Below are 24,733 nucleotides of genomic sequence, written 5' to 3'. Positions count from 1 at the left end.
GCTGTCCTGCCCACGAAGCAATGTATAACCAATAAGAGGTACCCCTGTGAACAGCCGTGGTGGTGGTCAAATGTTATGAAAGGGTATATATGGTCCACGCTGCGAATAGAGTGATTCACTATTCAGTATATTGATTTAGGTAAAGGATGTGTATCAGCAGGGATATCGCATCTAGTATCCTTAAACTCAGAAATACATTCACGTGTAGTTTCAAAACAAAACAGTTTGAATTTCTTGTTTTTTTATTTTTAGAACAAACCCAAGATGTTGGTAAGATACTAAAAGAACTGTAAAAGTGATCTACTGCATGAACACATTAGAAAACTAATAAGTAAAGTATATTGAGAAAGAAATCATCACCATTCGTTCAAACATTAAACAAACAAAAGAAGGAAAAAGGGTTTTGGGAAAAAAATAAACAATGAAAATCAATACAGTTAGTTGAGGAGTGGAGAAAGTCAGAACAATCAGTTGGTTAAAACTTATCAATTCCATGTCCAATTTTAGGAAAAGCGTCTGACTTGTGAATAGTTTGAGGTTGCACATATGTCAATAAATTTGATCCTGATTAGTAGGATATCGATTTATACACATTTTTGGGATCCTTAGAGGTGTGACTAAGCACATGAAAAATGGTTCCTCTATTGGACATGGTACTCAAATATCCATATGTGGGCCTGCCTACATGGATGTGAACAGCTTAACTTCCCACATGAGCCCAGGTTTGTACTAGGAGTACAGCTGCCCCCAAAGCAAACCAGGAGCACTTGGAATTAAGAGGAGATGCAAATAAGTCCAGATCCGGAAATCCGCAGCCCTGGAAAAGGGGAATCAAGCAGTTGATGTGCACTCTTAGGCGTTGAAACCCAAGCGGCTCAGCTGGTCTGCTTCTGCACTGCTGTCCCCTGGAAGGTAGAACGCTGAAATCCAAATCCCCTCGGTCAGGGCCCACTCCCTGATCGATACTGCCTTCATGCATAGGAGAGGGGAGCGGATGCCACCCTGCATGGTCAGGTAAAATATTGTCGTGTAGTTATCTGTCCTGACCAGAACAGCCTTGTGCCTGATAAGGGGCAGAAAAGCTTGGAGTGCCAGGCCTATTGCGTGAACTCGAGTAGATTGATATGCAGGAGGGCCTCTGACGTAGACCATGTGTCATGAATCGAGTGGCCCTCCAGAGTAGCCCCCAGCCCAATATTAAGGAATTCATCATCACCACCACCAGATGTCTGCGGCTGGGTAAAGGGGCCTCCCACTGGCACATTGCCATCCAGCTGGTATTGGGATCCCGTCCAACTGAGATCCCATCTCCTGATCTTAATTGGCCACCAGGTGGAGCTGGTGGCGTCTCATTCTGAGGCAGGCATGCTACACCGGGAGCATGCAAGATGCCATCAGCCCCAGAAGGTGCTGGAACCACCATGCTGAGGTGGTTGAGTTGGCCAGAAAGTGCCCTATCGCCTTGCAGAGGGAGAGGAACCTCTTGGGCGTGGGGAACACCTGCTGCACAGCTGTTTCCCAGCGCATCTCAAGGAAGACCAGATCCTGGGCAGGAGCCAGCTGCGACTTCCATCTGTTGAGGGAAAAGCCCAGCTGGTCTGCCAGCCGCTGGCAGGAGTGCACCGCCCCCTCGGAAGAGGTAGCCCCGACCAGCCAGTCATCCAGGTAAGGGTACAAGTGGTGGCCCTCCATGTGGAGGAGACCAGCCACTGCATTTCATCAGCTTCATGAACACGCGTGGGGCCGAAAGGCAGTACCTTCTACTGGAAGTAGTACGACATAATCTAGAACCGCAGGAACTTCCGATGCGGCTGGTAGATGGGGACATGAAGGTACGCATCCTTGGGAACACACCCAGTCCTCTGCACACAGCGATTCTGCTATGTGAGTGGGAGTAATCATCTTGAAACGTTCGAGCAGTAAAGACAGGTTGTGAAATGACAGGTCCAGGACTACCCTGAGGCCACCCTGGTTGTGCCTGGGTGCCGCAAAAATCCTGGAGTAGAAGCCGGAGCCCCATCTGATTGAGGAACCTGTTCCACTGCCTGCATCTCAAAAAGAGAAAGGATCTCCCGTAAAAGGGCCAGGGACCCTATATGACGGAGAGGAGGAGAGGATGGTAGTAGAAAAGGAAAAGAAAGAGGAAGACTGAAGCCTTTGGAGACTATAGGCAGGATCCAAGGACTCTTGAAAAAATGCTTACAGCTGTCCTGGATGAGAGCGAGCTGGCCCCCTACAGGCCTGCTGTGTTCCCCGACCGCGACGTCACTGCTTCTTGGCATCAGAGGCATGGGAGGAGGAGGGGAAGTGGAAAAATCCATGCAAAGTCCTCTGCTGCTTCCTCCTGTGGTCACTGGGCAACCTATCAGGCCTCTGTGCACCACGGTCCGAAACCCCTTGAATCCGGTGAAAGCACAGGGTTTGAAGTTAGCCCTGCTCTGAGACTGCAGGAAAGATTTCTGCCCTGGCTTAGTCAGGATGGCCAAGGACTTGGCGGTTTGCGTAGAGGTCTTCTTTGTCAACTCATCATCTGTAGACAATGGAAAAGGTCCCTGCTCTGCAAGGGAAGATCCAGGATCCGTTCTTGCACATCAGATGAAAGTTTAGTGGGATGGATCAGCGCCGTCGGTCTGATCTCGACCCCGAGGCACAGCCCTCTGCTGGTTGTGTCGATGAGGGAGACCGAAGACTCCATGAGGTCCTGCGCAATCGCCTGGGAGGTGGCTTGCCTCACCGGAGGGAGGTCAGGCAGAAACTCCCTGAGCTCTCGTCACAGCTTCTGGTTAGCCACGGCTAATAGGACATCAGCATTAGCCTGCAGCAAATTCAGCCATAAAATGGTGTAGCATCGTTTGCCACAAGACTCAATCAAGGGCCTTGTCCTCCTTGGACAGACTACTGGAGGTGACTCCCGCAGAGGAAGATGATGAAGACAATGGTTAAGAATACAGCAAGGCCGTAGCTACCGAGGCTGAGGGTGGGAGGCCAGAAGGACTGGCTCATCTGTAAGCCTGATCCTGCTGTCTCATTTTCTGTTAATCTGGGCGTTAGCCCTGGGCTTCTCCCAGACTTTTGCCACCTGCAGGACATCCTTTTGGAGCGGAATACCTTAACGGCTCGTGATGCACTTGCCCAAAACCTCTACTAGCACTCCCCACTCCTGGGGTGCCTGCTCTGGCAGGGGAACCCCCATGAACTCAGCAAGGCCTTGAAGGTGGTCATGAAAGGCCTTTACAGATGTCGAGGGTTTGTCGTCCTAGGTGTCATCGTCATCATTGCCCCCCCCCCCCATTCTAGACTGAGGGTAGTCCGGGCCATGATACACAGCTGCCAGCGGGGTCCCCCCTTCATCTGGACCCAAAGATAAATCAAATGGTTGCTGAGGTCGAGGCGTTGGTGGTACAGGAGGAGGAGGGGTCTGGACAACCAGTATAGCCTGGACCAGAGAGACGGCACTGGAACCAGCAGCATTAGAGGAACCGGCAGAGGGGCCAGAGGTGGAGGCCTAGGCCTGGATTTCGCTGACTTTGCGAGCCGAGGTGAGCCCGACCAGCAAGGCCGTATTGATGGTGACTAGCCTGATGTCCGCGGATGCCATTAACTCGAACGGATTGCGCGCCAGGGCGCTCAAGACTATGATGAGATCCAACACTGGGTGCAGCCTCTTGACGGGCGGGTTTAGCCTTGTGAGCTCCGTCAAATGTTTGATGCTAGGATTGGAGAAGGAGAAGATCCCCCTCCTCCGAATTCCTGTAAGCCCCGATGGCTGCGAGGTATTTACAGCAGGTGTCCACCTGCACACCCTAGTGGGCGAGGTGCGCTGAAAAGAAGAGCATGTCGTCCAAAGTGCATGCCAGGGGGTCGATTTCCTTGGAGTCTGCCCATTGGCAGAATCTGGTCCATTTACTTTTATACTGGGCCCTGGTAGCCTTGCTGCTTGCCCCCTGTATGATTTCCAGATTAGCCTGGGAAAGGCTGAGATGCTGAAGCGTTACCTGCTCAGGTACCAAGCAGTGAGGGCTAGTTTCTGTGGGCGGGTGGATGACCCTGCCACCCTGCTGCGCCAGAAGATGAGCTGGGCCCGTCGGGAGGTGAATCGGAGGCATCTCCGAAAGGTTGAGAAGCTCCAAAAACCATGATCTGGCCGGCCACCATGGAGCTATTAGAATGATGTTGAGCTGGCGAGAATCCTTGATCTTGCGAATCACTCTGTTAATCAGCAGAGTGGGCGGGAAGTTGTAAGCCTTCATGCCGTTCCACTGAAGCCGAAATGCATCGCCCAGGGAGCCGGGGCCCTGTCCCTGCCAGGAGGCGAACTGACGGCACTTCTTGTTGTGCCAGGTTGCAAATAGATCCACCTGGGGATGACCCCACTTGTGGAAGATCTCCTGAATGATGAGGTTGTTTAGCTGCCATTCATAACTGTTTGCTCCCAACCTGCTGAGTCTGTCCGCCTCCAGGTTGGCTTCCCCCAGGAGGTGGACTGCCATGAGGTAGATGTCGTTTTCCAGGGCCCACTCCCATATGCTGATTGCCAGTCTGCACAGAGGAGGGGATCTGGTGCTTCCCTGCTTGTTGACTTAGTACAAGCTGGTCGAGTTGTCTGTCTGGATGAGGACAACCTTGCCCCTGAGAAGTGGTAGGAATGCTCTGAGCGCTAGCCAGATGGCGTTCAGCTCTAACCAATTGATGTGGTATTCCTGCTCAAGTCGAGTCCAGGTGCTGTGGAACGAGAGATCGTCAAGGATGGCTCCCCAGCCCTCGAGCCAGGAGTCTGTGGTGATGGTGGCCTGCGGAGTGGGTGGCTGAAAGGGCTTGCCTGTCCGTAGGTTGCAGTCCCTAGACCACCATGTTAGGTACGGGTAGAGAGATGGTGGAACGTTGATCCTCTCGGATTGAGAGCCCCGCTCCTGGTTCCATGAGGCTGCGAAGTGCAGCTGAATTCTCCTCATCCTCAGTCTCGTGTGTGGTATGGCTAATAGGACCACTGCCAAGAGACCCAGGAGATGCTGGTACCACCAAGCCGAGGTTACCTCTCTGCTGAGTAAGTGGGCGGTGACCCTCTTGATGGCCGAGATCTTATCCCCTGACGGAAATACCTTCTCAGAGCACGTGTTGCAGCGTGTTCATAAGGGCATGGGAGGAGTGGTGAACCGCTTCCGGAGATGTAGCCCTTACGAGCCAGTCGTCGGGTATGGGTAGATGGAGGCCCTGTGCTCTGAGGAGGGCAGCCACTCTATTCATGAGCCTGATAAAGACCCTGGTGCCTGAGTTGAGGCCAAAAAGAAAGACCTTGTACTGAAAATGGTAGCCCATGATCCTGAACCCAAAGAAAGAACGATGGGGCTGCCAAATCAGGACGTATAGGTCTCCCTTGCACAATGTCTCTGCTATAAAAGCTGGCATAACCATTTGAATTTGCAGGGGTAAGGAGAGGTTGAGAGTAGAAAGGTCCAGCACAACTCTCAGGCCTGCCTGGTTCTTCTGAATGGCGAAAATCCTGGAGTAAAAGCCAAAACCTTGCTGTTAGGCTGGGTCTTCCTCCACTGCCTGGCTCTCTACGAGTGACTGGTTCTCCACCAGAAGAGTTGCTGTCCCAACTTGAGGGGGTGGAGGGGCGGAGGGAGGAGAGGCTGGGATGGGTAGGCGGTACCCCGTGGATACTACGGAGAGGATCCAGGGGTCCGCGAAATTCTGGCACCAGAAATGTGCATGAGAGCAGGCCTGCCGCCCACTGGAGACACGTGGACCCAGAGGGACATGTCATGCCTTCTTTCCCTCGAAGGCTGTCGCAGAGGAGGGGGACTGGAAAAAGCCCTTACTCCCCTCCCCTTTTTGTTGCTTGCGTTGGTTCTGAAATGGCGAGCGGTCCGGCTGCCTAGATCTCCGTTCCTGAAAGCCCGGAACCCTCCGTATGTATGCCCCCTGTCGCAGTGCTGCTGTGACTGGGTGTATGACTTGGGCACAATCTTTGTCAAGATGGATAAAGACTTGGCCGTTTGTGAGCTCTTTTTCGTCTTGTCCAGCTCTTCGTTCGTGGAGGAGTGTAAGAGCTCCCCCCTCCCTCGAACGGTATATCGAATACGCGTTCCTGGACGTCGAGGTTGAACTTCGTTGCCTGGAGCCAGGCTGTCCTTCTCATGTCCGTGGCGATACAGATGGCACGGCAGATGTGTCAATATGGGCCACAGTGGATTCCATGAGGTCCTGCCCCACTAGCTTGGCCTCAGCCAGCCTCGCCTTAAAACATGACTGGCTCTGTGTAGGGAGTTCCAGGAGGAAGCCCGCAATTTTCCCCCATAATCTTTGGTTGGGGGCAGCCAGCATGGCATCGGCGTTGGCCTGACGCAGATGTAAAGAAGCGTTGGAATAGAGTTTCTTGTCATATGCATCCAAGAACAACTTCCCCTTGCCTAGCAGCGTCGCAGAGGAGGCGGCTGAGGACTGCGGCTTGGAGTATAGTGATGCAGCAGCGATCACTGAGGAGTGTGGCTGAGGGTGGGCCGATAGCAAGAGTGTATTCCCCCTCCATCTGCCTGTACTTGGCGTCCAGGCGTCGATTGACCGGCTGGACCGAATGGGGTATGGCCAGGGAGACTACATTGGTTTGCAGTGGAATCCCCGTTTTGGCAGAGGGGTGTCGTGGGAGGACTTCAGCCAGAACCCCACCCTCTGCTGGCTGCTCAACCTCGGGTTGGGGTAGGCCCAGGTATTCCGCCAGCCCTGCAAGACGTTCATGGAAGGCCCTGGCTGAGGATGGCGTGTCCGGATCCTCCTCCTCATCCGTATCCTGTGGATCAGGAGAATCCTGTGGAGGAGTAGCTGGAGCCGGAGGCTGGGGTACGGAGACCGCAGCCGGAGGCTGAGGCGGAGGCTGGTACGGAGCCGCCTGAGGAATTGGCTGGGGGGCCAGAGGCAGTGGCTGCACCGGGGGTGCTGGCGGAGGCTTGTGGTGCCGCTAGCATCATAGGGAGGACTTCCCTGATGGCATCCTTGAGGATAACCCCCATCCGAGGTGACTTCATGAGCCAGAGGAACCTCTCTAAGAACCCCTCTTCACTGGCCGGAGAGGTGGTAGAGGGTACTGACGGCGTTGCCGGGAGCGGCTGGAGCTGCTGCATACCCTGCCCGTATGGACACAGTGGGAAGCTGCCCTGCGCATAAGGGCAGGCTGTAGGCCATGTACCTGGTTGAGGCCAGTCCCACCTTGACACTCGTTCTTCGCAGAACTCCTGGAATGGCGACGGATGGATGCCTCTGTCTGGCATGGTGGCCATCTTGTCGAGCTGCCTGCCACGTGCTTGTGACGTGTTGCTCGGCTCGCTGGGCCCAGCCTCCTCCAAGACTCTCAAGTGTGGATCACGAGGCCTACCATGCTCCTCGGGCCTAGGCCCGGTATGTGTGACACCCTCGACCCAGGGTTCAGTAGAGCTCCGTTTAGGCGCCCCCTCGGACGTATTGCCGGTACTAGGGCATAGCCCCTCGGCCATATTGCTGGTACAAGGGCAGAGCCCCTCGGATGATAATCCGGTACAACAACCTTTGGGTCCCTCAACACTGCCACCGGGAGGATCCTAGGATCCCTTGGCCCGAAGGACGGTAGCTGCAGCAGCCTTGGCGCACGTGCTGGTACAAGGACTTGAACGGTTCCCTCCCACGCGGGAGAGTCCCTGGGAAGGAGTCTCATTTGCGGGGTGCAATGGAAAATAGCAGCACTACCTTGGGCCTGGCTCAGTGTTTCATGAAGTTCTTGAGGTCCACTGGAGGCGACTTCTGGAAGAGCTCCCTCCACCTGGCTAGTCTGTTCCGCAATTGCGATGACATCGGGACACACGCTGTACAAGCTTGCCAACCGTGGTCTGGGCCAATGCAACTTAGGCAGAGGGCGTGGGGGTCTGAAGTTGGGAAGAGTCTGTTGCAGGATGGACACCTGCTAAACCCTGTGGAAGTCGACATGCGCTGGGGAGGAGTGTGACGCCTGAGGACAGAGTACCTGAATGATAAAAAGACAAAAATAGACAAAGAAAGACAAAGAAGATGTATACGCACATGGAATTACATGGCCGAAGCCAAACCCAGGAGCGCTGGTGAATTCAGCCCATTCCCGTCGACGCGGAAAAGGGGACTGAAGTGTGGCGCCCGAGAGCGGAGTCAGGGCAGTGCATGCTCCCTGGGCCCCACCCCGCGTGCCTCTAAATTTAAAGGGGAAGAAGGTTTTTTCTGATGAAAAAGGTTCCATCTCCCGTCCCTTGGAAGGGACACCCATGCAGTATAGAGGAAAGGGGATGGGACGTAAGAGTAACCATGTCTATGACAAGTTAGATTCCGGGTCTTCTGATATACTGGTATGGTCTGCATAATCGCTGTTGAGAAGGGCCTGGGGGAAGATGGAAGGTGTGGTGGCATGTTCCTAGGCATGTAGAAGGACCCTGGGACACGTGGTACTGTGTTGGCTTCACCAGCCTGAAAGATGATAACATAGGGTGATAACAGACTCTTGTTCTTTCTGAACTTGTGCTTCAAGACATGATCTCTGGAAGGTGATAAAGGAACAGATTGGTCTGGGTATTATAGCTCCAAATATATATATATATATATATATATATATATATATATATATATATTTCAAAAACAAACAGCTTCAAAGAGAAACTATTCAAGCGAGCAGCACTCCACGAACAGAAAAGTGTTCCAATGATTCAAATCATCATGGAAATCCAACAGCAAACACTGCATCATCGGTTGTATGAAATATAACAGCCTTTATTTTACAAATGCAGCAGATAAAAAGTATTCTCCCAGTGCAAATTTTGCTTTGCCAGACGGCAGCCTGACGCGTTTCACCACTAACCAGTGGCAGTCATATATATATATATATATATATATATTTTTTTTTTTTTTTAAACTCTTTATTGTCATTTTGTAACAAGAACATGCCTTCAACATAACAGTGTGACGGTTTCAGCAACATATTCCCCCCCTCTGCCTCCAAACAATACATTGCGGTATATTGGTGTAGTACAGTTCCTCTTCTTATTCCTCTTGTCATTACGTCTCTGAGTGTGGTCTGTTTGCCCACTGCTGACTTGGCTAACTGTGACATCGCCTTGGTCTGCTATGATGGTAGGGTGTCCATCGACCTAAGTTTTTCTCCCCGTCCTGCCGGGCCTGTGTGGTGAAGTATTGTGTGTAGGAACCCCAGATGTTCTTGGGTTTGGACTCCGGGTCCACTAACTGCCCATACTCAGTCTCCATTTCATTGCAGTACAGGACGTCCGACCACCATTGCTCCATATTGGGAACTCGAGTGCTACCCCACACCATTGCCACATGTCTTTTTGCTACGATTAGTAATAGTCCTGCTAGTTTCCTGGTATGTTTTGGGACGCCTTTAGTATACCCCAGCAGTGCAATCTGTGGTGTTTGTTCCACGTCCTCCTCTACTATTATGCCCAGTGTCTCGAAGACCTGTGACCAGAACTATCTCCTCCTTGAGCATCCCCATGCCATGTGCAGAAAGTCTGCTGGAGATGTAGTGCATTGCGGATAATATTCAGAAGCCTCTGGGAAGAACGTATGTATCATTTCTGGAGTGTAGTAGCACTGATGTAGGTACTTGAAGTGGATCAGATTATACCAGGGGTTAAGAACCACCCTCCTCGTTTCCCCACAGCAATATTCCCACGTCTCATCTGTCACCGCCCTCCCAACAATTGTTCCCATTTGGCTCGGGGCGAGACGTCTCCCCTGCCTCTGGTGTCTATACATTTATTATACAAAGCGGACACCACTTTATTCTCTTCGTTTCTCGAGAGCATGTAGGCTAGTAAGGGGGGTGTTACAGGTTCGGTGGGGAAACTGAAAAATTAGTTTCATGGAATCCTTCAGCCGAAAATACAAGAACATGTCAAGTGATGTTAAGTCCCCCTTGCTTTTCATCTCTTCCATCGCCAGGAATTGTCCATCTGGAAACAGATCCCCGAAACAGGATACGTTCAAGCGTTTCATGAGTTTTACATATCCTTTCTCGCACGTCAGTGGTACTCCAGGAATGTATATCAGTGGGAGAATTGGGGAGTAGATGGTTTCCCCCTTCCCTCTGTGCAGGCCCATGATCTGCAGGTTAATTCTATAACATTTGGCGCTCTCAGGTTTCTGTTGGTTGATATCGGTATGGTCGCCCTTAATAGGAATGGGGCAACTAGTGCCCTATCCACCTCCACTTGTCTCCTGTCTATTGGACCCCTGAACCAGTTTAGATGGTATCCCGCCTGTGCTGCCTCATAGTATACCTCAAAGTCAGGGAGTGCTAGACCCCCCCCCTTTCCAGGGGGCCACTAATTTCTCACATGACGCATGTGGCTTCTTCCTGGCCCATATAAACCACAGTATTTTGGTCTGTAGCTCATGAAAAAACTCCCTCGGGGTGAAAGCGGTACATTGAGGAAGACTTATAGGAAACGTGGGAGTAGCACCGTTTTAACCAGAGATATCCTCCCATATAAGTTAATTGGCAGTTCCATCCATCTTTGCATTGACGATTTAGTTTGATCTAACACCCTGCAATAATTCTGTTTGTATAGTTCTTCTTGGGACCGAGCTACATTTATTCCCAGGTATCTAGTGTGTGTCGCGCCATTGAAATCCTATCTTATCAGCGAACCGTGTGATGCTTGCTGTGAGTGGAAACAGTACAGATTTTGTGGCATTAATCTTTAGCACGGAGTATTCCCCAAAAGACACTATGTCTGCCATGACAGGGCCCGGTCCTTGATATAAAGCACCATGTGCTTGTACAATTGTATCCCTCTGTGGATGTGTCTAGCTCTAATCCCCTACGCTAGTGGTTCGATTGCCAATGCGAATAGTAGTGGTGAAAGCAGGCACCCCTGTCGTGTGCCTCTTCCCAGGGATATATACAGAGTCAGTAGGCCGTTCACCCGGATTTTAGCATTAGGGGAAGCGTAGAGTAGCTGGATCATGGTAATAAATTCCTCCCCCAGCTCCATTCTACGGAGTACCGTGAATTGGAAGGGCCATTCTACTGAGTCGAACTCTTTTGTGGCGTCCAACAGTGCTGCTACTACTGACTCATCTTGTTGGACATCTGCCATTAGCGTGAACATTCTGCGGAGCTCGTAGGAGGTGGATCTACTCAGAATAAACCCAGATTGGTCCGCTTTGACACACCTGTGCATCAATGGGGCCAGTCTAGGTGCTAAAATGTTAGCCAACACCTTATTGATCATGGTTATAATGGATATTGGGCAGTAGGAGGAGCATTCGGCCTGGGGATTTTTCGGGCTTTAGAAGAACCAATACCACTGCTTCAAGCAGCGAGTCCGGCAGACGACTGGCCGCTAGACTGTCGATACACCTCTAGTAGATGCAGGGCTAGTTTAGTGCCAAAACATTTGTAGAATTCAGCTGTGTAGCCGTCTGGGCCAGGGGCCTTCCTGGACGGTAGTGCCTTAATTGCCAATAGGACTTCTAGGGACAGGGGACTGCCCAGCCAACCCCTCTATTCCTCTGTGCACCAGTATCCAAGTATTCCCCCACCTCTTGCTGCGTTACTCGAATATGTGAGGAGTTTAGTTGACTATAGAAGGCGCAGAATTCTTGGACGATGTTGGCATCCCCAAATTTCACATCCCTGTGCACATTCTTAATGGAAGAGACCCGACCCTCCTGCATTTTTATTTTGACTGTTCTCAGCAGTACCCTGCCAGGGTGTTGTCCACCCCATACTCATGTGCAGTTGTCCTACCCTGGAAAAACTTCACTTCTCTCCGCGCAGGCTCATTAATTAGCTGCAGCTGTTTCTAAATCTCAGCGTGTTTGGTTGTGCTCTCTCCTCAGTTTCTGTTAGTTGTCGCCTGATTTGCTTAAGTATCCCTGCCTCTTTGGAGATGCTTTCTCCCCCAACAACGCATTTAAAGCTTTCCCAAAGGGTCGCATGTGCTCCTAACAACCCAATATTTAGGTCAAAGAAGTTGTCAATGACTAGTTAGCCCATCCTAGAACACCCCATCTGTCAGACTGTCGCTCTTGAACATCCAATTTGTTCTCCCCACCTTCCTATCAGGCAGTGTTAGGGCAAGGAGCACCGGTCAGTGATCCGACTATGTGCGTGCTAGGGTGGTAATGTCAACCACTGTCAGTGTCAGAGAGAGATCAGAAAGTAGTCCAACCGGGAAGCTGAGCTGTGTACCGAGGACTGAAACGTGCATCTCCCTCCCCCAGGATGTCTCAGTCTCCATACGTCATCTATCTCCCATGACCAGCACATGTTTCGCAGCTTGTTCGTTACCTTGGACACTGGACGGATGGTCCCTCCCTTCGGTCTAGGTCAGGGTCCATTACTGCATTGAAATCCCCCGCCCAAATAATTTTCCGAGGGGGGTGGGGTTTGCCTCTAATTGCTTCGTAATCTAGCCCAAAGTCTCCACCGGGTCTTGATTAGCTCCATAAAAATGAATCAAGAGTACACACGACCTTGTATCGTCCCATGTACCATTATGGCACGTCCTTCCCGGTCTTTGCACTGGGCGATCAGTCAGAACCCCACTGTGTTACGTAGCATTATGCACACGCCCCTGGAGTACCCAGAGTATGAGGAGAAATAGCAGTGTCAGAATTTCGCCTCCCTCCCAGGGGTCAAGTGAGTCTCTTGCAGGAATGTTATGTCCACCTGGTGTCGTTGCATATATAAAACAACCTTGCCGCAGGACGGCAGGTGGAGGGCGCGCCCAGGGACGGCAGGGGGGAAGAGAACCCAGAGGCAGGACGGCAGGGGGAGCGAGCCCAGCGGCAGGGGGAGTGAAAGCTCAGGGACGAAGGGGGATGGGGGAGGGGGGCCGGAAGGGACGGCAGGGGGAGAGAGCGCCCAGCGGCAGGACGGCAGGGGGGAGAGAGCGAGCGCCCAGGGACGGCAGGGGGAGAGAGAGAGCCCAGGGACGGCAGGGGGATGGAGGAGCCCACGCATGGCAGGGGGGAGCGCAGGGATGGCAGGGGGAAGAGAGCCAAGGGCCCGCAGGAAGAGAGCCAAGGGCCAGCAGGAAGAGAGCCAAGGGCCATCAGGAAGTGAGCCGTGAGTCTGCAGGGAGAGAGCCGAGGGATAGCAAGGAGAGTGTCATGGTACTGCTCTTTATTAGCCATGAATTTTATTTCATGTGTCCAGTGATTGACTGTTTGCTACAGATATGTAAATGTTTTGTTAAGGCGAGCGGGGTGGATGACCCCGACGGGAGTCACTATACCAGCGGCAAGGTGTGCTGCACATTCACAGAGCCACAGTCCCTACGCGCAGGACACCATAGACAGCTTTTTCTAATACATTTTGCTCACACACCTTTAGCAGCTTAGCTTTATTGGCCAACACAACTTTCCATGCATCTAGTTTAAGGACTTAATGTGGGCAGATCTATAAAATGGCAGCGAATTGAAACTCTAATCCAAAATATAGGCATTATAACATTAAAAAAATGAAATAAAAACATTGGGAAGAAGTGCTCGAATAAAAATGGAGACATTACCTTTTCGCATTCCGAGAAGCAGCTTTTGATTCCTCGTCACTGAAATTGTGTACAGACTTTACAGGTCGTCCTTTCCCTAAAAGTGGGTCTTCTCCTAAACCCACTTCATTCAAAACTTTGGAAAAATGCTTCTCTGCGGATAACCGGGCATTGTTCTGGACAAAATGAAAAACAGTGTCATTGGAACGTGTGCATCAGGCCAAGCACAGACAGAACTGGCACGGGGTAGGCCGCTGACACAGATGCTTACTTTAAACTAATTACAAGTTAATTCAACTTTTAAGAAAAATGCACTCAATTTCTTCTTTTGCAATTAAATTGTGATCGATTGTGTAATTGTTAGGAACAAAAGAAAAGACGCACCTGTTAAGTTTCTATTTATTGGTATTATAAAAAAAAGAGCAATTTCACACTAACCATCCGAGACAGGTTTTCTTTTGCCATATAATACAATTGGACATTACAGCAGCTGTGCCTGAATCTTCTCACCACCGTTTAATAGCGTCATCCTTGTAAGCCCCTTGGGACCTCCCATCTTCCTTCTGCTGCCCCGTGGCAGCCCATGCTAACTGGGCTGCCACTTCCTCGTGTTAATTCCTGCGGGACAATCTATGCTCCCAGCGGCATTGAATCGCACAGCTCTGCCCGTCTCGGACACATTTCTGCATGTTTATGTTAAATGTCCACGGAACTGTAATTCCCTTTATGTTCTAAAAAGGAAATGTTTACTTCCGCGCGCAATTGTTTTAAGACTCCACAGGAACTCTTAAATCGGATGCGGTCTCCGACACTACATTCGCAAAACAAAAAGTGCTCGCAATGTTAGTGAAGGAGTCGGAAGATGAGCACGAGATATGAGAAAACATACCCTACTTCACGTTTCGCCTTGGAGACAATCGTGTGTTAAATTTCGTGTTTGCCAGTTCATTACTTTTTTTTCGGGAAACAGATGGTTTCGGTTGCTTGGCTACGGTCTGCCAATTAGGAGATGCTTGCATTTCACTTCAGGTGTGTCCGCTATGACATATTTGCCACACCTGTAGTAAACAGCCGGTGTCTGCGGGTAACAAGCTCTCGCAGGGCTCACGCGGCTTCAGAAACATATTGTTATGTTAGCTGAATTTATGAAGCGCACTTACACGCAAAGGCATAATGGCGCTAAGGGGGGCAGGCTGACACTAGCAAACAGTAAAAAGAAGAACAAGAACTACAATGTGTGTGTTTTGAGATGGCAGCGGAAAATCTTATAAATGCTCGAAGAAGTCGAGTAAGCTCGTTAAAAAGTAGGGCGGCGGCAACAAGATACTCCCGCCTGGCAATTCTGGCTCGATAAACTCTCGGGACCTTAACCAAGAGGTTAGATAGAGGCTGAGTAGAGTGAGCTAGAAGGGATGTAATGGCAGAATGTGTTCTGAACATATTCGCCCCTTGCCCGTAAAAGGCGCGGTGCACCAGGCACAATTATTTAAATTCAATGCGCGGACCGGCTAGAGTCGGCACAAGCTGCCGAATTCTGTAAAACCTATAGCCTGAGAAAAGATAGGCAGGCTGAGCCAGTAGTCTAATGTGCCAAAAATGAGTGACAACAGGAGCACGAAAAGAGGGGGTTAAAAAAGGAAGAGAATCCCGTAAAACGTTCAGTCTATAGAGGCCCGGTTGGCATACAGAGCTGACCTGTGCTTGCATGGACAGGGAGGCTGAGATTTGGATATTAAGTTACAACAGGTCAAATCAATCTAAGTCTTACAAACATACTCCCCCATGTTTAGCGCCCCCAAGTTGGGTTATGTTTTTGTATTCATGTAATGACATGGGTGATCTTTGCTAATGGTACGCTAGGCATGCGGTTTCTACTCACCACCACTCCATTCCTTGAATTGTCATGGGTGATCCCTGCAAATGCTATGCTTGGCATATGTTCTCTATTTGGGTACCACTCCATTCCTTGAATTGTCATGCAAGGACATGGGTGATCCCTGCAAATGCTATGCTTGGCATATATGTGGGCACCACTCCATTCCTTGAATTGTCGTGCAAGGACATGGGTGATCCCTGCAAATGCTATGCTTGGCATATGTCCTCTATTTGGGCACCACTCCATTCCTTGAATTGTCATGCAAGGACATGGGTGATCCCTGCAAATGCTATGCTTGGCATATATGTGGGCACCACTCCATTCCTTGAATTGTCGTGCAAGGACATGGGTGATCCCTGCAAATGCTATGCTTGGCATATGTCCTCTATTTGGGCACCACTCCATTCCTTGAATTGTCATGCAAGGACATGGGTGATCCCTGCAAATGCTATGTTTGGCATATATGTGGGCACCACTCCATTCCTTGAATTGTCGTGCAAGGACATGGGTGATCCCTGCAAATGCTATGCTTGGCATATGTCCTCTATTTGGGCACCACTCCATTCCTTGAATTGTCATGCAAGGACATGGGTGATCCCTGCAAATGCTATGCTTGGCATATATGTGGGCACCACTCCATTCCTTGAATTGTCGTGCAAGGACATGGGTGATCCCTGCAAATGCTATGCTTGGCATATGTCCTCTATTTGGGCACCACTCCATTCCTTGATTTGTCGTGCAAGGACATGGGTGATCCCTGCAAATGCTATGCTTGGCATATGTCCTCTATTTGGGCACCACTCCATTCCTTGAATTGTCATGCAAGGACATGGGTGATCCCTGCAAATGCTATGCTTGGCATATATGTGGGCACCACTCCATTCCTTGAATTGTCGTGCAAGGACATGGGTGATCCCTGCAAATGCTATGCTTGGCATATGTCCTCTATTTGGGCACCACTCCATTCCTTGAATTGTCATGCAAGGACATGGGTGATCCCTGCAAATGCTATGCTTGGCATATATGTGGGCACCACTCCATTCCTTCAATTGTCGTGCAAGGACATGGGTGATCCCTGCAAATGCTATGCTTGGCATATGTCCTCTAGTTGGGCACCACTCCATTCCTTGATTTTTGTTCTCGAGTAGCACATTCTTTGAGAATGTTTTTCGTCGAATACCATTTTCCTCAGAGTATTTTCATATCGTGCCTTTTTCATAAGGTACAAGGAACATGACAGGTGAAGGATTCGGAGCAAGGACTTGGGTCTGAAGTGTTTGGGGTAAGTCTTATGGGTTATGTTGAGGAGAAAGGGTTTATGTGCAAGGGGTCATGGGTACGGTTACCCAGGGGTGGCTACTGGGAAGAGCAACACTTGAAGTAGACATGTGTTTATTCTTGTTACAACACCTTACGCTTCCTGAAATTGTTTTCTTTTTTATGATGCACCTCTTTCTTAATTTTTCCACTACTCGAAACTTCTTCAGTCTGGATTGAGATCAGTTACCAGGTGTTGCAGTCTGTTTTGAAAGTCCTCAGCCCTTGATGGCTAGTTCACCCACCTCAATTGGTGCCTACTTAGATGTACAATTAGATCCAGGAGCATGCGCGTGTCCTGATGACCTTAAAATCAGCTAATGACCCATTTCATTCCCATTGTGCTTCACTTCCAGCTCCTGGATGATGTTGCCCCAATGCAAAGTCTGTTGGCCTTGGATGCACAGTCCCCGATCATACCACACACCTTATAATTTCTGTCTACTTTCTGGAGGCTGTTCATTCTGATGGTCCTTGCCCTTCGGTGCACTGTCCCCAAGCCATATCATGCCTTTTCCGATTTGAGTTTAGTCCATGATGCCACTTGCCCACCCTGATGCTTGCTACGTTTAGTGCCATGTAGCTTTCTCTGAACTGCTTGGAACTTGCCATTTTACAGTGGGTCAATAAACTGTCATCTGGTCAAACCTGGTAAATGAAAATACTGTCTTTTTTTGGGGGGCTAAAATGGAGATAACAAGCCTCACTTTAATGAACTGTTGGACTAGAGCTCGGCACCAAACCCTCTGGTCTTAATATTCATACTACATGCCTGATTTTTCTCATTCTTTCCATTCATTCCTTCTGTCCAATAGAGAACGGGCGTTGTATTGTTGTGTTCAGTTCCCTCAGCCTGACATGTCATAGCCCATGTATGCCTTTTGTGCTGTACTCGGCATTGGACTTTACTGTCCTTTCTAACTCTCAGTTCTAAACAATCCAACTCTAAGAAAGTGAAGTCAAGAGAACGAGCGCATACAAAAAAAAGGAACATTATTTATTCTCATCCACAGCGGTGAGCTGCTGTGTGGCATACTGGCGGTAAATCAACGCAGGATCAGAGAATCTCACTATACATTTCTTTCTAGGATTTGCTTTGTTTGTATGTAACCTTTCAGGGTCTCCCTAACACGTTCAGCTGGGTAAAATGTAAACTAAACTGAATAGTTTAGAGCACCATCAAATATTATTCACAATCCGGTATGAACAAGGTGGTTACCTAGCTTCTGAAACAGAAACTGATCTTTCCAGAGAGTTCAGGGATACCAAAAAGTAGAAGAGGTCGTCAATGAACCAGAGTAATAACACCCCTATGCCCTGAAGCAAAGTTCCAACTTTACTTTTGCATACTTTCTAACATTCGCCTTATACCTTTGCCATACTGAAAAGATGCCTGCGTGTAAAAAGAAGGGAATAAAGTTGGGTAACTTTACAGACATTTGATTTATCAGGATTTTTCTTGCCACACACTATAAAAGAAAATACATCAGTTGCAAGTGGGATTGTTGCGGTCTTACAAGGAGAGAAGACCTGCACTCTATTCACTAAGGACAACAAGGAAAGGCATCCACTGGAAGGTCGATGATCTGCAAGGATTACAGGTGCAGTTCTGAAATTGAAGCTCAGCACTTATTTCAATTGGGATGGCATTCAGGATGCAGTGGATCAGGCAGGGTTGTACACCTGGTGACCCGAACCGTCAGAACTGCTGCACTGGGCAGTTCTCTGTATCCTCAAAGGACATTTGGCTGCATCATGTTCAACTCTGATAATGAAAGCAAATGTGTAGACGTTCCTGCTGAATATCTGCATAGATTTCGACTGATACGTCAAAATAACAATACCTCTACTGACAACAATAATCCCAAAAGGCCTTTGTCCCCTTAATTCACAGAAGGTTCCCCCGGATCTCTGTGGCAATTTGGCTGAATGTACAAAAAGCCATCACTTGGCTGGATCTGAAACATGTTGCTGTTCAAATAATGTTTACTGCATCCCTTTCATAACAATTAGTTTCTTTGCACAAAATACGGACAGTGCCATCTTCTCCAAGGAGCTCATTGATGATCTAGTTGACAACTGTTTATTTTACAGTCTGGGGACCCATAAAAAGAATCAGAAGATTGGTCTTCTCCATCAGGTCTGTCTGGCCTCCACCTTTCTTATTTTGGCTCCCCACGAGCACTTCCAGTCTCACAATTGGCAAACAAGAAATGGGTTCTATTCCATGATAACACAAAGGATTTCAAAACGCACCTGAGAAACTCTTTCCAACAGCAGCGGCCTCTTGTCTATTCGTGATTCCATTTGCCCCAACTCCTGAAAGTACTCCCTCATCCGCTGCTTCTCATCATCTCTAATGGAAATGGTGGCCAAGATGCAACAGGAATTTTTAAAACATGCTGACATGCAAAAATAAATATAATACAGTTCTTTGCATACGGTTTCTAATTATTTCATATATATTAGAGCAAAAGAACAAAACAATGTAAAATCACTACTAACAGTGGCAATATTTAGGGGGTTGGAAGCCAAAAAGCTACACTTTTAGGCTGAAACCAGAAATTAAAAGCAAAGCAGAGATACTCAGAGTGCTGCTTTGTTCACAGATGTTCCTAATATAGGGTTGTCTTCTTGGCACATTCAAGTTGCATGACATTCAGTATCGTTACTTCAAGCTCTCCTCATCACCAGTCACAGAGGCTCCATTCAGTGGTTGTGCTTACTACAAAATAGGCACATTTTCTTGATCATTGACTGTTTTCGGCACAGGAGTGTTGAATATGTGAGGTTTACTCACAAACATGTAGATTCTCTGGCCACGCTGACATTTGCTCTAGCAATGTGACCAGTCTTTCAACATCCATTTTGTTGTTTTTTTTTTTTTTTTTTTTACAAATGCATGACATTCTCATCCTCTTTAAAATCCTGGGGGAGCGAATTACATTCTTCCCTTCAAAGCCCATCAACATCAATTATTTTCTCGAAGGATTCACTGGGGCAGGAAGGAGGACATTTATATTTCAAAACAGTGGTCAATTGAGTGACTGTTGCTCTTGCATTGCAGCAGCATGATTCCCAGACAGTGGGTGCATTCAAATGCTTGAAGATTAGATCATAATGAAAAGTGAATAGGATTCGAGGTACTGCATAGATCATGGGACCATGGGATCTTGCACCCTATGTCTAAGCATAAAAAAGAAATAGATGTTCTTGAAATCCTGTTTAAAGATGGTGCTACACAAGATTCGTCTAGACTCAGAATAAGGAAAAACTCTTGAAATTCATCATCTCCCGGTTGGATTTCCCTAGAGCATTAGTGTGGGTTCTAAGTAGACAAGTGATCTTGGCAAGTTAACTAGTGGTAAGTGGCATTCAAGTGCAACATACAGGGTAACGTGTTAATACTTTGAATAACAGGAATGTCCACATCAGAGTTCAGGTAAGTAAACTTGTAATTGTTTCTGTTCATTGTTTAAATGAAATGGATAGGGTAGCACCGCTTTGCTGACATAATACATGTTATGACGAATATTTGTAATTTGGTTTAGCGCAAGTCCTTTGGGAATTGTCTGTTATAAATGTAAAATTTTGCAGGTAACTAAAACATTATGTATTAGCAAGAACACACACCTGAAGAACCCTTCCAAGTATTTAAGTGCAAGAGCCTTGGGTCCTTACCTAATCTAATTCTTCGGATCTAAACTCTGGCATCTGCAAAATTCCCAGGGATCACCAAGGCTAAGTCACAAAATGACGTTAAACAAGGCCAAATCAAAGATGAATATGGAGGGAAGAATGCCTTTGCTTAGTGTTAGGGAGAATATGAATTTCTGTGCTAATTCCCTCAAACCTTAGAGACACCAAGCTCTTTTTCTGGACTTACGACTTTTTAATTTTAACTCCCGAGTGAATGGGACCTTTTTCTCACTCTCTCATGTGTTTTTCCCTGATTTGGATTTCATGTTTTCACTGTTTTTGGAGTCTGACAAACTTCATAGGCATCTGCTTCTTGTATAGTCACACTGAGAAATCCTTTGGATTTCTCTTAAGGTTTAAATAACCTTTCTTGGGTGAACTACTGTTCCCAAGAATAGCAAGGTGAAATTGATCTTCCATTGCTGCTTTGTAGGTCCAGCACCCACCATCTTATGTGGCGTGCTGGGGGGTTACCTTGTAGCCCCTTATCCTACTTTCTCATGTAACATATTTTGTTACCCCCACTACTTTAAATGACTGGTGGCAGTGGTTTAATGTTTACTTCCAGTGTGTTTTTTTTACCGCAGGCTGAACCCTCAGCTGCAGTACAGCACCCATTGGTGTCAATTTCGTCAAAATGGCCCCTTCTCTTCTTTTTTCACCATTTTCTGTTTGTGAGGTCTTTCTTGGCTTTTACTCTGTGCGTTGAGACAGGTTTGAGCCCTTTGTGTGTTTTGTCTTTTGCGGGCTTCAGACCTGAAGCCTGCCCCTGGCTCCAGTGTGTCTGGGGGGACAGGATTTGAGGGAGGGTCCCGAAACTCCCCTGTCCTTTGTCTCTAGGTGTGCCTGATCGAAACCAGTCCTGATTAGCCGGCTGGCTGCCCGGGAAGGACAGCCACCCTATTTTGTGATCGACAGCCTAGGTTGTGAATGAATGGGAAAACTTGCTTGAAATGTGAGGGTTTTGGGACTAGAGGCAGAGTCGAACACTAGAAGAAACATCCAAAGAAGAAATCGTGAACAGAAGCCTGCTGCAAATTCCTGCACCTTGAATTGCTGCTGAAACCCTGCTGCTGTGCTGACCTCCTTTTTCATATAGACAGAGATGCTCTGGACGGGATGACATTTTCCCTTGGGTTAGTGGGACCAACTAACCCCGAGACGAACTCCACTTTGGCGCAATCTCGGACTTGCTGTGCCTCTCCAGTGCAGCAGAAGCCCAATGCCAGGGGTCGAGTGTCCATAACCGAGTGCATTGTCTGCTGCCGGAAAAAAACTACCAAAAGCTCCAGGAGCCTCTTGAGCACCCTCCAGAAGCAGGAAATCCTGATCCAGAGTCCCGGACTAAGGGAGCAAGGAAAGTCCAACCAGAAATATTCAATCTGCATCCGTGCTGTTTGTGAAACGCTGAAACCACTAAGTGCTGCTGAATCGAAGAGAGCCCTTAGCTGCCGAAGTTCTTCGCGAGTACTTCCGCAGGAGCCCTCCAGACGTCCTTCTTCTTGCCCCCACGACTACTGAGGCTCAGGAACCAGGGTCTGCTTGGCTGAGACGGAATCCAGCTGGACCACTTTCCTTCTAACCATAGGTACTTTTTGGGATTGGGGTACTTCCCCTTAAGTCGTGCTTTCTCACTTGAGAATTGTACTTGCTTAACTTTCTGAGTTGATTCCTTTTGCGCAGACTTAACAGCTTGAGTTCCTACAGTGATTTTCAGAACTATCTGACTTTGTGAAAGACTTGTATCCAAGAAGTGCATCAGAACTATGGACTTTGTCCAATTGACGTTGGCTGTCCTGGCTCCCTAAAGGCACCTTTCTGAATCCACTGACTTTGGCATTGCTTGTCGTTCAATCGGTTGTAATTTGTTGAACACTTTTACTGCTGGGAAAAGCTCCCTAGATTTCTTTGGAGTAGATAAAGGTTCAATGCCAGTACAGGAAGATTGCTAGTACATGGTTATGAGTGTAGCTGTAAGGTTATGATTCTTCTATATGTCTTGGTAAAAGAGCCAGGTTTTTAGGCATTTGCAGGAGGACAAAGGGAGGGATCTGACCTCAGCGCTAGGGGCAGGGAATTCCACAGTTTAGCTGCAATCACTGGGAAACTGCATCCTCCAGCTTTTTGGAGTCTGTACCTGGGGATAGCAAGGCGGCAGGAATATACAGATCCCGTAGGTCTCTTGGACTGGACTTTAGAGATTTGTCTAGCTAGATAGATTGGGGCGCTGTTTGATAGACATTTGTGTGTTAGAGATAAAAGTTTTGAATGTGATGCATTCCCGACTGGGAGTCAGTGGATATTTCATCAAACTGAGGTGATGTGATCTTTTTTTGGAATGTTGAGTGCAGCTCTTACAGCATTGTTCTGGATAATTTGTAATTTGTTTCAGGAGTTAGATCTAGCAAAGAAAGATTGCAATAATCAATCCTCGACAGGATGAGGGCTCTAGCAAATGTGATGTAATTATCGGTGGTCAGGAAAGGTCTACTGGCATTGATCAGTTTTGCTATAGTGATAATGTTGCTGTCAATGGTAAAGGATTTATATGAGTCGGAGAGGTTATTTAATAGAGATTGACTGCCAATGAGGAGTCGTTCCGTTTTCTCGTCATTAAGGCATTACTCGAGTTGCGCCATCTAGGCTATCGCTCAGGACGTTGGAATCAGTGTTGTAGTTGCCAGTGATGGGTAGGAGTATTTGGGTGTCATCTGCGTGTATGCGACCCCCAGTTTGTCTAGAAGGTCGAAAAGTGGCTGGTACACACATTGTAGTGTTGGTGAGACACAGGAACCTTGGGGCACTCCACACATTAATGGGGCTGGGTGGGGGAAGGGTGAGCCGCAGTGGTTGAGAATACTCTCATAGTGCAGTTAGATAAGAAGGATTCAATCCATTTTATGGTGTTGCCTGAGAAGTGGTCAGCTAAGGCGAGGTGTTGGCAGAATATATTGTGGTGTACCAAGTCAAAGGCTGTCGAGGGGTAAAGTAAAAGGAGGATAGCCAAATTGCCCTGGTCTTTAATATCATCCATTTGGATTTTGAGGTCCAAGAGGGCGGTTTCCGTTCCGTGACCAGGGTTGAAGCCTAATAGGCAGAGGCCAAGGAGACTGTGAGTTTTCAAGTATTTTTGAATTTGCACATAGGCCACTCTGTCAAGTATTTTCAGAAGGAAAGGTACCGTTGTGATGGGGCGGTAGTTAGTGGGGACATTAGGGTCCAGTGTAGGTTTTTTTGAGAAGTGGGGCTACCCATGCTTCTTTAAGATTTTCTGGTACATTGAAGGGAGGAGAATGGAGTTGTTGATCAGGGCATTGATGAAGGAGGAAAGCTCTTCAGCGCAGACTTTAATGAGAGAGGCTGGGCAGATGTCTCCTTGGCATCAGGAGGGTTTCAGGCCGTTGATGATTGTGGTGGTTTCAGAGATGGTTACGGGGGTGAATTCGAATCTAGGCATGGGACTGGAAGGTGTAGGTTGCAAGTCAGGGGTCGGGGCAGCTGAGGCAAATTTGGATTTCTTAGTGTTGATTTTATTTTGAAGTAAGGAGATTTTGATGAGGGCTTTTTGAATGTCTTGCACTAGGGTAGATCTTTGTTACAGTGGTCAGTTGAGGGGGCTGTGGATTTGAGTTCACGTAGTATCGTAAAGTATTCTTTCATTGTACGAGTTGCCTTTGATTGGAGAATAGCTTGTATGTATTCTACGGTCAGGGTGTCGAAGTGCTGTTAGTTCACATGCGAGCGTGTTTATTTCCAGGCACCCTCAGCAATTCTTTTTGCGGTTTGTAGGGCTTTGAGGCTAGAGGTGTACCAAGAATTTAGGTGGGCAATTGGTTTGGTTTTATGGTTGCCCAGAGGGGCAAATTTGTTGATGGCATCAAGGAGAGTTTGGTTGCTGAGCGTAACCATGTCGGTGGGATCGGTGTTGGTGTGAGGGTAGGTTGTAAGTGGTAGTAGTAGGGGGGGGGGGGAGTATGTTGTCTGGCGTGATGTTTCTTGAGTTTCTTGATGTACACCCGAGGTAGGGTGAGGCGGGATAATCGGCTGGGTATATTGTTGATAGAGAAAAGGATGAAATTGTGATTTGACCAGGGGCATGGGTTGTTGGCTAGAATTTTGGTGCGACAATTGAGGTCTGCTAGCCAGTCAAGCAAACAGCCTTTGTCATGCGTAGGGTTAGATATTCGATGGAGAAAGCCTTGCGCTTCAATAGTGTTTGCAAGGGCTAGTGCCTGGGAATCAGAGGGGTCATGGAGACCTAAGTTAAAGTCCCTCAAAATGGTTATTTTTTAGTAAGGCGTGGTGTTGGCAGAGAGGAGTTGTGCCA

At 48.4% G+C, this 24,733-nt stretch overlaps 1 protein-coding gene across 2 annotated transcripts in view; it reads right to left on the bottom strand.

The window, feature by feature from the left end:
* The window catches only part of FAM161A (FAM161 centrosomal protein A), a 325,438-nt gene that overhangs the window by 79,003 nt on the left and 221,702 nt on the right, over positions 1 to 24,733 (bottom strand). For both annotated transcript variants that reach the window (XM_069608223.1, XM_069608222.1), the window contains 2 exons: positions 18,964 to 19,063; positions 13,536 to 13,690 (listed from right to left, as the gene is read on the bottom strand). In XM_069608223.1, coding sequence (XP_069464324.1) covers positions 13,536 to 13,690; positions 18,964 to 19,063 — 255 coding nt within the window. The remainder of the gene's footprint in view (positions 1 to 13,535; positions 13,691 to 18,963; positions 19,064 to 24,733) is intronic.

This window comes from Ambystoma mexicanum, chromosome 4q (assembly GCF_040938575.1).
Source record: "Ambystoma mexicanum isolate Mex_15411 chromosome 4q, UKY_AmexF1_1, whole genome shotgun sequence".
Lineage (NCBI taxonomy): Eukaryota > Metazoa > Chordata > Amphibia > Caudata > Ambystomatidae > Ambystoma > Ambystoma mexicanum.
Note: the sequence above shows the minus strand (reverse complement) of the source record. Positions and strands in the feature narration are given on the sequence as shown.